This window comes from Poecilia formosa, unplaced genomic scaffold, assembly GCF_000485575.1.
Source record: "Poecilia formosa unplaced genomic scaffold, Poecilia_formosa-5.1.2 Scaffold68, whole genome shotgun sequence".
NCBI classification, from domain to species: Eukaryota; Metazoa; Chordata; class Actinopteri; order Cyprinodontiformes; family Poeciliidae; genus Poecilia; species Poecilia formosa.
Genome location: NW_006800007.1, coordinates 1,515,032 through 1,526,866, shown reverse-complemented (window position 1 = coordinate 1,526,866; position 11,835 = coordinate 1,515,032). Strand labels below are relative to the sequence as shown.

The window sequence follows — 11,835 nt, the reverse complement described above, 5'->3', positions numbered from 1 at the left end:
ATGTAAGTAGTTATTAGCCACCTCTGTTTATCAGTGATGTCATCAGACAGAAAAAAATGCAAAATTATCTGCAAAGTCTGGTATTTTAAAGACTAAAATGAAAAAAATCACTACATATTTTATTTTACTCACTCATTTTCTTAAACATAAACATGCTTTAAACAAAAGGGAAAACAAAACAATTCAGATCAGGCCCAACCTAAGGCATGTGCGAGTTAAGCAGCCACTGAGGGCCGCAGGCCACCAGGGGGCCCCCAAGAGCACCAAAGTAGCATGATAGACAAATATACATATATTTTAAATAAGATTGATTATTGCAAACTAAATGCTATACGCATGGAAAAACAAATTGTGTATTGTTTTCTAAGAATAATAATGATTAATCTCTTCCTGTTGATGGCTGCTGCCACTGTTGGGGAAATATAAGTTATTAAATTTAGTGTTTATCAGTTGATGTTACTTTCAAATAGTTAAAATAAAATGGCACACTTAAATACCTCTGTGCATTTCAAAATCTTCTTTTTTTTTACTTTGTTACTCCTGTAAGGCTAAAATCAATAGTTATAATAGCACTGGTATAAAACATGCTAATTACTAATGGGGCTAATGATGGTAGGTGTGTTACACACATAAAGTAGCTTAGCAATAATAAATCGTCTGGTGTTGACATGTTGGTATGGGCCTCCCTCCCTCCCAAAAAAAACAAACTGCTTAGGTCCCCAAAAAGGTTTGTACCAGCCCTGATTCAGACGTTCCTGGCAGGTTTGGAGGCTTTGCATGAGTAAGTTTCACTTATTTTATGTGACTCATTGCGTTAAAGAATGGCGTACTCCTATTGAAACAACTTATTTTAACCCAACGCTGAAGAAACTGCATCACTAATGGTTGCAGGAACAAGGCAAAGATCTGATGCTGTTGCTCACATATTTTCATACCAACAACTATTTGAATCCTTCTATTTGTGCAAAAACATTAAGATTAAAACTCGGTGAAAATGCTGCTTGTGGATATTTTCAGAATGTTTCTCAGTTCTTAAAATGAGGGAGGAAATTATAAGTACAGATTTGATGGTCTGGTAAAATTTTAAGTCAAGTTTGCAGTTAGAGTTGCATCTATGTGTTAATTTACCAAACAAATGTGAATTTAATGGAATTAAATTCTTGCATAACCACAACTACAGACTGTAGCTTCTCTAGTTTATGTTTTTCTTTAAATAAAACATGTAGAGATTAGTCAACTTTGTATACTCTCTTCCCTAATCACCAAGATTTTCTCAAGAGGATTTTATGAGTCAAAGGATAATTAATCTGTGCTGTAAACACTGAAGTACAGATATCTAAATACTTCAGTTGTAACTGCATGTTCCCAAAAGAAAGAAAATAAGATTCATAGCTGAGATTCAGAGAATGGTTTCCCATGCTCTCTTGTCACATTTTACATTTTTGTCCTTGTGAAGTGATAGAAGAGAGGAGCAGAGGCACTTGTCCAGTGTTTCGCCATCCACTCCCCCAAAAAGCAGCTGAGTCCAGATGTGGACGGAAAATACGAGGGAAGGATGTTCTTATTTCAAGAGTCACCAACTCTGACCTGCAGTGATTGTTGTGGTGATAAAGAAAACAGTCTGCAGCATATCCACACACTGCAGGGTCCTGTTGGACAAAGGGAGATTATTTACTTTGATATAAAAAGCAGCGTATCCTGTTGCTGAAGTTAAAAATAAATCCAGCCCATGTTTACTCTAAAAGCTTGAACCGATTGATTGAATCAAAATCACAGGAGCTGTTTGGGGTTTTTTTTCTCCTTTTGTGACAAAATCATTATGGTACCTTTAACCTCAGCCTCACAGGGGGCTGATTGTTTAACACAGGTCAGAGGTCAGCTTAGTAAATGATCAAAGTTCAGTCTTGATCTGCTGCACAATTAAAATCTGTTTTTAGAAATGCATTTATTTACAACAAACCATTTCACTTTACTCCTATCCAGATTCTCCTAAACGGTTATTAATCGTGTTTTCTGATAAATTTAACCTTAGTTGCAGAAGACATTAGTAACCAACCAGTTCAATTAAAATGAACAAAAACATCTGAACCAGAAGCTAAAAGCATTAAACTTTTTCAGTTAATAACGGTTCTCTTTTTCTTTTTATAACCTTTAAAACATTTTCAATACAGCAAAACATGAATGTGTAAAACAATCAACTCAAACTGAGGTTGTGCTGCTGTGGTACGATGAAATACTGAAGTAAATACTAAATCTTCTGCAGATTGTTGTTCTGAATTGTGTTCTAATTTGGATTAAATTGGAGTGTATTTACAGAGCCCAGCAAAAATATTAATATCTCTTGAATTTTATAATTTTTCTTCATGTTGAAAAGCTCAAATTTTGATGTTTCTAAGTAGCACACAACTGTGATGTTAAAGGAAAAGATACAAGTAAAACATAACATTGTGTATAGTTGTGTGTTTAAAGAAAAACACTACTTGAAATTAAAAAATTACAAAAACTGACATGCAGTTATTTTCAATCATCTCTGATTTTCATATATGTACAGCTGCAAGTCTTTTGGGATGTGTTTCGATCAACTTTGCACAGACAGCTAAAATCAATCCATTCTTCTTTTCAAAAAACCTCAAACTCAACATAATTTTTATTATTATGCTAAAGTTACACAATTCTATCCAGGTCTGGACTTTGACTGGGCCATTCTAACATTTGATGCTTTGAACTGAACCTTAAAATGGAAATTCTGGCAGTATGTTTTAGGTTGTTTATATATATTTACTAAAGTTCTCCCAATTCATGATGCTGCCACCACCGTCTCTGAACAACCTTCTTTATGCTGAGGCTAAATTACTCATGGGTCGACTTGATTTACTAAAAAAATATATTCTTTTTGAGCTTCAAACACCTGGAAAATCTTTAGTCTCAGTTGTAGAAGCAAACTTTGTATCCATGAATGAATTTCAAATCCTGATCAGTGAAAGTTTTAATGTTAATTATTGATAAATTGCTTTGCAGAGTTGGGTAGTGATTACATTTACTCAGTTACATTTACTTTAGTAACTTTTTTGAATAAATGTACTTTATGAGTATTTTTACTGTGCTGTACTTCTTACTTTTGCTGGAGAAATGTACTATGAAGCATCACTATTCTTACTTGAGTCTGGATTCTCTACCAACTGTGAGTAACTTCAGAGTGAATAAAAAACTTGTTTTGATTTTAAAAAATCATCAGATAGACACACAGCTGCAGTTGAGTTAGATTAATCAATTTTACATTGAATGAAATTGATGTGTGAAAATGTTTCTGTTGCCTGAGTTTTTTACTTTTGCAATTTTGTTATTAGTTCATATGGCTTTTAAAAATAAAATTTTACATAATTTAATATTTTTGATTAATTATTCACTAATTGAAGCCTTTTCATCAAATACTTTTTTACTTTTCACTTTTATTTTTGTAAAAATATGAAATAGCGCTACTCTTATATGAGTTAAATTATTGGGTACTCTACTCTCCTCTGCCACTTAGTGATCTTTGTACAGTGTTGCTTCTGTATTGGTCAAAAATAAGAGATCTCAGTTGGATAAACTTGTTTAAGTTAAAGGTTGGGTTTTATGTGAGGGTAACATCGTAAATGCACTTGGGGAGGGGGGGAAACGTATCTTTTATGGTGTACAAGCACTTTCTACGATTTGTTCAGTCCAGTTTTTTTAGACTGTGACGTTGCGTCCTTCCTCTGTCTCCACAAAAGTGATGTCACGCATGGATAAGTGCAGCTCAGAGACTGAAACGGAGGAGAAGTGATCCAAGGCGCGCATGAAAGCCGGTCGCTGATTGATTCTTCTTTTGGTTTATTACGCGCACAAAGAAGCTCTAAAAGGGAGCTGTTTGAACTTTTATTTACCATTATATGCAAGCTTTCCTCTCACTCTTTTTGGTGCACCTGCCCTGCTGACACAGCGGTCCATCCGTCTCCTCACCGCGGGCTCTGGAGTCGGGCTTCCCAGCTGCTGCGCAGGAGAGCTCCCCCGCCAAACCTGGATGGGCACGGGATACGTCAGAACCGCCGCAGCTTTGCGCTTGTTCACCTGAAAGAGACTTTGCAGATTTAAAAGACGCGTTTGAAACGACAGAGAGCGCTCCAAAGGGCGGGCTTTTGGTGGATATCTGGATCTAAAAAACTCTCCGAGAGGGACTTAATATTTTAAACGCAAGTTTTGTTTATTTTTTTGATGGTGGAAGGATGATTTCTTCCAGCTGCTTCAAACTGCTCGCCGTCATCTTCTGCTCCTCATCACTCACAGCTGGTAAGATATTGAATACAACTATGGAGAAAAAAATTGTAGCGTGAATATTGGGCAGTTTGATTCATTTCTGTGAATGATTCTGTTTGTTTTTGGCTCTAGTCTTAAAGGAAGCGCTGAATATGAATCGTTTTATGCTGCTGGTTGTAACCTATAAATTAAGTCCAACTTTTAAGGGTTATTTTTTAAAATATGGATGCAGAAAACAGCTTGGACCCACATTTTAGGACATTTTGTTTGGATGTTGAAGTTCTGACATCTTCCGCTAGAGGCAGTATTGTCCCTTTGAAGTTCCTGAAAAAGACGGGTTGTAAAAATCAATTGAACCTGGCAGGTAAATTGGGAGACTTCTTTCTGGAAACACAAGAGTGATTTCATGGACAAATCTGTTTTTCCTAGGTTTTCTCAAGACCTTGCTCTTTGTTTTATTTTTGAAGAAAAACAGTTTATTCCAGGAATTGTTATCTCTGAGTGAGGAAGACAACATTGCAAGTTTTCCTCTCTCTTTTTTTCTGTTTGTGAAACCAGCTTCATTGTTTGAGAGCAGCTCCTGCAAACGAGACGGGGCAGAAAACATGGATGTTCCTCCACCTTGTGTCAGGTCGATACACACTAAGGCTTCCAAATAAACAACCCATCCAAACAAAGGAAACACTGTTCCCATTCTTACCCTTCGCCTCCCTCCCACTCACACACACTTTGAGCATATGAAGCTTTTGTTAGCAGTGTTTTTAAGTAGATTTCCTTCACTGTCCACGCACAAAGCGTGGGAAAGACGCATGCAGGAAACGGATGCAGCGACAAGAGGCAGCTTGGAATTGTTCTGGCTAGTAAAGGTCACGGAAATGTGACACGCTACCTGAGCACAAAAAATGTCTTCCCGTAGCTTCTTGAGATGATTTTTAAATATCTCAAACCTGATGCACAAGACAATGGCAGAAAGGAAGCAGGGGGCATTGTTTCTTTGAGGAGCAGGTAGAGTCATTAGTCATTTTATAAGGGACAATCTGCTGATGTGTGTAGCAGGTTTGCTGAAGGACATAAAAGTGTGACGAGTTACTCTTAACTCAACAAGATGAAAGGATCAGAATGCTTTTTTATCATTTTCTGAGTTATGCAGAGAAGCAATAACCACATGTATAAAAGGCAATAAAGATTTAAAAATGACATTTAATAAAGAAACTTGACAAAACTAAACAAAACAAATAGTACAACAAAAACCTTAAAGTTGTAGGAGTGAAATCTTATTTAGAAGTTTTAAAACATGGATGAAATCCAAAGAAATACACAAAAATTAAATGTAATAACAATAAATAAATAAAAAACAGGTCATAAAAACTGGAAATTGTGTTTAACATATATTTAAACCAGATAAATACCATTACTTGACAACATAAAATAAATAAACGTAGTATAAAATTGATTAAATTTAAGTATGTTCATTCCAATTAAAAATGTTGTTATAAGTTTTCTTCCATAAAAATGAGAACGTTTTGTGATTCCCAAAACAAATGCAGCTCATGGTAACACAGGTAAAATAAAAATATTTGATGTTTGCATTTAAATTTGTATTTTCATTTAGAGATCTGGGTTTGAAAAAAGAAGATTACAAGTCATCCAACTCTGCATCCTCAGGACCAGCTTCATAACTGACACATACTGAATTTATTATAGGTACAACTGGGTGTTTTCACTGTAACAATGGAAATGTAGCATTAGCTGCTGATCAGTTTAATGTAAACTAAGGTACAATTAAGTGTCATCAGCGTAACAATTCATGCAAATATAAAATTTGCTGCTAATATTGTGAAAATAAAGCTCAGATGAAGCGTGTGTAAGTCAAACTAAACTGAACCTAAAGCAGAGCCCTGGTGAACACCGTCATTCCCTGCAGTAACAGATAAAGATCTGCTTTTGAAAGACATATTTTAACTGGAATAAAGTAGAATCTGTTAGATAACTGTGAATTTAGCACAGTCATAGGGCTACTTTCAATTCAATGACTCATGTTGGCATAAAAGCAATTTTTTGTCCATTATGGAGCCTAAGGAACAAAGTTAGGTAATTTGTTAATATTTAACTTTTAAGTTGCTTAAGGCTGAGTCATAACTGCGATGAAACTCTTTTTCCTGCAAGAGGAAAAACTCTTTTAATTTCATAAATAAGCTTTGAGAATCATATTTTTTATAAATGTGAAGAATTGCATTGCTTTCATTTATTGCATTTCCCTCATACACGTAGAGCAGACTGTAAAATGGGAGTGGTGAGAGGTCAGCCAAGTTCAGTGGGGGCTCATTGCTCAGTGGCGATGCAGCTCACTGCTCAGACTGAGACACATCGCCAAAAAAAACTCAGACATAGATTGTCAAACAAGAAGAAGAAAAATGAAGACGTCCTTCTTTACAAATTACTCTATATGTCTCTGTTTTTATTTGACTATTAGGACATCTGGTCCGTACCAGACGAGTCCATCTGGATGCATGCAGTGATATATTTTCCTTAAGTCCTGCAGGGAATTTTAATTTCATGGGGCTTCTGTCTAACTACCTGCCCTAATCACACGTTATGGAGCAGGAATTCTTTAGGTTTACTTATCTGGACTCCCATGCAGGAGACTCCTGGTTCTTGGCTCATCTCAGCTTTATATAACTTAGATTGGCCACCCATCTTGTCCAGATGTTCACTTCTTTTGCTTTTTTAAGAGGAGTCAGAGGCATTTTGCCCTCAAATCTCCACAGGCTAATAAATGACTAATAAAAAAGACGGTTGCAGTAACTGTTGTCATAACCTTGCAGTTGGCAGAAAACGAGAAGAGGTTAAGAAGTCTGCCTGTGGAAGAGAACTGCAGGGCAAATGTTTCTTATTATGGCAGGTGGCTGTGGAGGAGAGAGTGCTGGGATTTTAGGGAATATAAACCCACTTTTGCAGCATTTAAATCCAATTTAGCTTCTTCTAAATTAGGAATGCGCGATATATACTGTAGAAACAATAGAAATATGGCCTACGATAGAGATCTGTAACCGCGGCTAACCATGGTAAAGCTTGTTGATGACGTAACCGGTTGGCAACAAAAAACAGAGCAAGCGGGAAGCAGCATGGCTAACAGCGCAAAGGAAGAGCTCGTTAAAAAGGCAGATTCAAAAAACATAAATTATCTGAACCTAGCTCAGGTTTAACCTCCCATGGTGTTAGCGCGATGCTCAGATGGAGCGCGGCAGATGTCACAGTCAGACAGTGGGGATATATAGGTTTTATATAAATTATATCACAATATATGGAAAACATGAAGAGACCCCTGCACTCAATCCCACTGAAAACCTTGTTGTTATTCCATCAAATATTGATTTCTGAACTCTTCCTGACTTAAACCATTAGTACTCTTGTTTCTAAATGAATATAAACTTGTTTTGTTTGCATAATTTGAGCTCTGAAAGCACTGCATCTTTTTTCATTATTTTAACCATTTTTAATTTTCTGCAAATAAATATTCAATTTTTGCTTTGAATTTCAGAGACATGTTGTCAGTAGTTCATAGAATAAAAGAATAATGTTCACTTTACTCAGACACATACCTAATAAAAGAAAAAATCTGAGAAATTTATCATTTTAAGTGGCCTCTTAATTTTTTCCAGAGCTGTTTATTGTGATATGAATTTTATGCCATATCGCACATCGCACATCCCTGTCGCAATATTGTTTGTTGTCACGAAGGTTGAACAAGGGAACAATATCGTTAACTAGCATTGCTAAAATGCTAGTCAAGTTTCCCTTTCTCTCTGCCAACTTTGTCATAATTTACCAGGAAACCAGGAAGATGTGATGTAATTTCTGCAGAAGAAAAGGGAATTCCGCATATTATTTCCCGCACTTGAAGGGCAGAGTCTCGGGTTTCCTGTTTGATTCAGTGACTCTCAAGTCACCTCTTACAGTAATACTGGTTTTTATTATGCAACAGCTGCTGCAAGAGACTTTCACGCACGGTTCAAAATGGACGACTCGCTGCCAGAGGTGTTTCCTGTCTCAGGACTTCTGTTTATGTAACACTTTGCCTTTACAAACACATTTTCTTTTGTTTTCCGTGACTTTTAAATCATTATCTTTCAATTTCTACATGAAATTTGTTAAATGTTTTATGTAAAAAGAAAACATTTGAATTGTTACGCTTTCGTTTTTGCAAAGTGATGCATGGTTGTATTTGTATTCAGGATAAAAGTATTACCAACTGTATTTTCTAACAAAAGGAAAATGTTATTTACGACACAATATATTCATCTTTTTATAACCTAGCATGTTTATCCAGAAACTTGACTAAAGAGCACATAAGTAAATTTCTGAATTTCAAGAAAGTTGAAGGAAGATTCCTCAAATCTTTTTAACAAAAATCATTTAAGCAATCATATCTGACCTAAAAGAGGAAACATTTTCTCTGGCTTAATCGCAGACGGAGGTTATAAGTCGCTTTATATTGTGTTTATTTGGTTTCCACTGCAATTACCACACATTTTTACACATCTGATATTATTCAGCTGGTGTATTCTTCACCCATCCTTTTCCTCCTTAACGCTGTTTGATCCAAGCCTGTTCTTTCCCTTTAATAGATGCTAATAGGAACCAGCTCCAGGGCCCTTTGAACCATCAAAATAAGCACAAATTGTGGGAATCTTCAGAAAATATCCAGCAGGAATGCATCACACAGCTGGTACAGGGGGTTAGGAGTGTCTGGATGCTTTGCAGGGTCAGAGCTGGACAGCGGCAGGTGGGAATTGTGGGAAAGACAACGATGAGATTTCTTGTCTTTATTTTCATGCCTGTAACCCCTGTTGTTTCATCCATCTGTATTTCATTACTGAGGAAAAGGGGCAGAAATTATCTCAGCTTAAGAGGACAGGATGCCCAATTTTCACATCATTTTTCTACTGGCGGGTTTTGATTTTCAATATATAACTCAGTCTTATTTATTTAAGTTCAGCAGTGTCAAACTTATTTTCATTTTGGTCCGTATCAAGATCTGAAAGTTCTTACAGGGCCAGAATGTATCGATAAAACCCATCAAACTGTTGAAATATTAAATAATAGCTGCTTTATTATAAAATGTGCAGTAAATGTTTCTTAAAAGTAAATAATATTGAACATTTTTTCAGTCCCTTCAGGATTTTGTGATTGTTTTTGTGTTTTTTTGCTATCGAAATCACAGAGTTTGTGGTGCTAATTTAGAAATATTTGCAGGAATTTTTATGATAGACTTAAATTCAATGTTTTTGACAATTTTTGAAGAAAATTTGTTGTAAAATCAGAAAAAATGTGAGAATCAATTGAGTTTGCGTGAATTTCGCATGAATTTTGTAGGAATTTTGTTGAAATTTTGCAGATTTGCAAAAAGCTCTATGGACTTATTGATGTAATTGGATGTCTGGAGTCTAGAGGACCACATAAAAAGCTTCGCTGGGCCAGATTTGGTTCCCGGGCCTTCAGTTTGACCCAAGCTGTATTTCATTGGTATTTAATGCAACAAGCCAAGACAAAAACAATTTTTTTTTCACTTTCTCTGCTTCACTTGCATGAAATCCAGTCCAGCATTTTCCTTCAGTAATCACATAATTGCAAACAGAATTAATCTGTGTTTAATTTAATCTCAGTATAAATCCAGATGCTTTTCTTTAGAAAACAAACAGCATCGCAAAGATGAAGAAATACAGCAGAAAGGTCAGGAAAAATATGTGGGGAAGGTTAAAGCAGAAAACAACTCATCCCAACATTTGAACATCTCAAATGAAAAAAATATTTTTCAAGAGAGATTAAAGCTCTGGAAGGGAATTAAGATAACAATTAGTCGTAGACAGAGTACCCAAAAATTATATTCAAGTAAGAGTAGATACTAAAATATAGTTTTAATCAAGCAAAAGTAAAAAGTAGCCGTCCAAGAAATTACTCAAGTACGAGTAAAACTGTATTTGATAAAAAGTCTACTCAAATACTGAGTAACTGATCAAATTAATCATTTAAAATTTAAAATTACATAATCAAACAGAACAAAATATTAAATGAAGTGGAAATTTTAGCATTTTAAGGACATAAATGACAATAATTAATATAAGTAACAAAAAAATAAATTCAGGCAAAAGAAATTTTTCCAAATCAGTTTCTGTCAAAATAAAAGTTATGAAACTTTAACAAAAGCTGCAGGTGTGTGTCTGAATCTGGTGAATTTTTGGTTAAAACATTTTTGTTTTTCAATTATTGTGAAGAGAATCCAGAAATTTGAGTCAAATAAAAGTAAAAATACTTCAAAATAAAATCACTCAAGTAAAAGTAAAAAGTACAGCGTAGCAGAAATACTCCTGAAAGTGAATAATCTTTTTTTTTTAAAGTCACTCAAGTAAACGTAACTAGTTCTGGGTCTGCACTCCATGAATCTGGTCATTATGCAAATGAGAAAAGAGGGAAGCCGTTGTTGAATTTAAGTCCTAATGAATCAGTTTTACTGCAGCTCTGATCAGATCGGACCAAAGTAAAACATAAAACACTTTTTGTAATAAGAAACACGGTAACGGCAGTATCATGCTGCCATCAGAGGAGTACTTTCTCCACTGTGTAACTGCAATAAAAGTATTTCTCCAAAGCATTGACTCAGAGAGGCTGAATACTTATCCATATTGCACTTAACTCTCTCAGTAAAGAAACAGAGAAAACCAAGCATAATATTTCCTCCACAAAACTTCATAGTTTCTATCAAGTAAAATCCCAATAACCTGTTTGGGGTCACAAAATGGGAAATGGTTCAATGGGTCGGTAGCGAGACACCAAGAGCAGAAAATCTCTGATGTAGTTAAAATTAAGTGGTGAAACAACATGACAGCGTGTGAGAGAAAAGCCCTCCCAGTCTGCTCAGCCTTAAACAATAAAACAATGATGTTGTAATATTTGGTTAGGAAGTGGATATTAAGTACCACTGCCAACGCTGGCTCATTCTTAGCACAACAGCTGTTCCAAATAATAGGAAAATACTTGGCCAGGGTGCAGAGTGTGTGTATTCCTAAACGCTTTGTGCTTGTCAGGGTTTCCAGGTGCACATGTGCTTACACATGCATGTCCATCAGCTCGGGTTTATGCGACTTCATTGTTTAGCCCTCCCCAAAGACGGTCACATTTGAAGGATAGAGTTGATAAAGTTTGTGTTTCTGGGCTGCCATGTCAGTCTGTTCAGGGATTTTCTGAAAAGAAGGAAACCACATCTGGGACTGTGGTCGCTCCTGAACATCAAGGGGAATCGCACAGCGCTTCCTCTGTTAGAGAGACCTCTCAACAGACTCTGCAAAGAGAGATTTTATTATTATTATCACTAAAGAACGAGGCGCAACAAGTACACAAAGAAAAGAATACCATGTAGCAGTAGCAACAACAGCCGAGAGTTATTACAGGATCAGACATAAGTTGAAGTTAGATAATACGCTGAAATTACTTAAATAGGTTCAGACTCACAAAACAAGGAATTCTTCTTTGAATTTACATTTGTGAATATAAAACTTTGCT

The 11,835-nt window shown here is 35.7% G+C and overlaps 1 protein-coding gene across 2 annotated transcripts in view; it reads left to right on the top strand.

Annotated features, from left to right (window-relative positions):
- The first annotated feature begins 3,777 nt into the window (after window positions 1-3,777).
- Window positions 3,778-11,835, top strand: part of kdrl (kinase insert domain receptor like) — a 56,410-nt gene continuing 48,352 nt past the window's right edge. The window contains exon 1 of one of the 2 annotated variants that reach the window (XM_016672985.1): window positions 3,778-4,308. In XM_016672985.1, the coding sequence (XP_016528471.1) occupies window positions 4,245-4,308 (64 nt within the window). In that variant the 5' untranslated portion in view covers window positions 3,778-4,244. The remainder of the gene's footprint in view (window positions 4,309-11,835) is intronic. The other variant, XM_007555093.2, reaches the window with a different exon arrangement.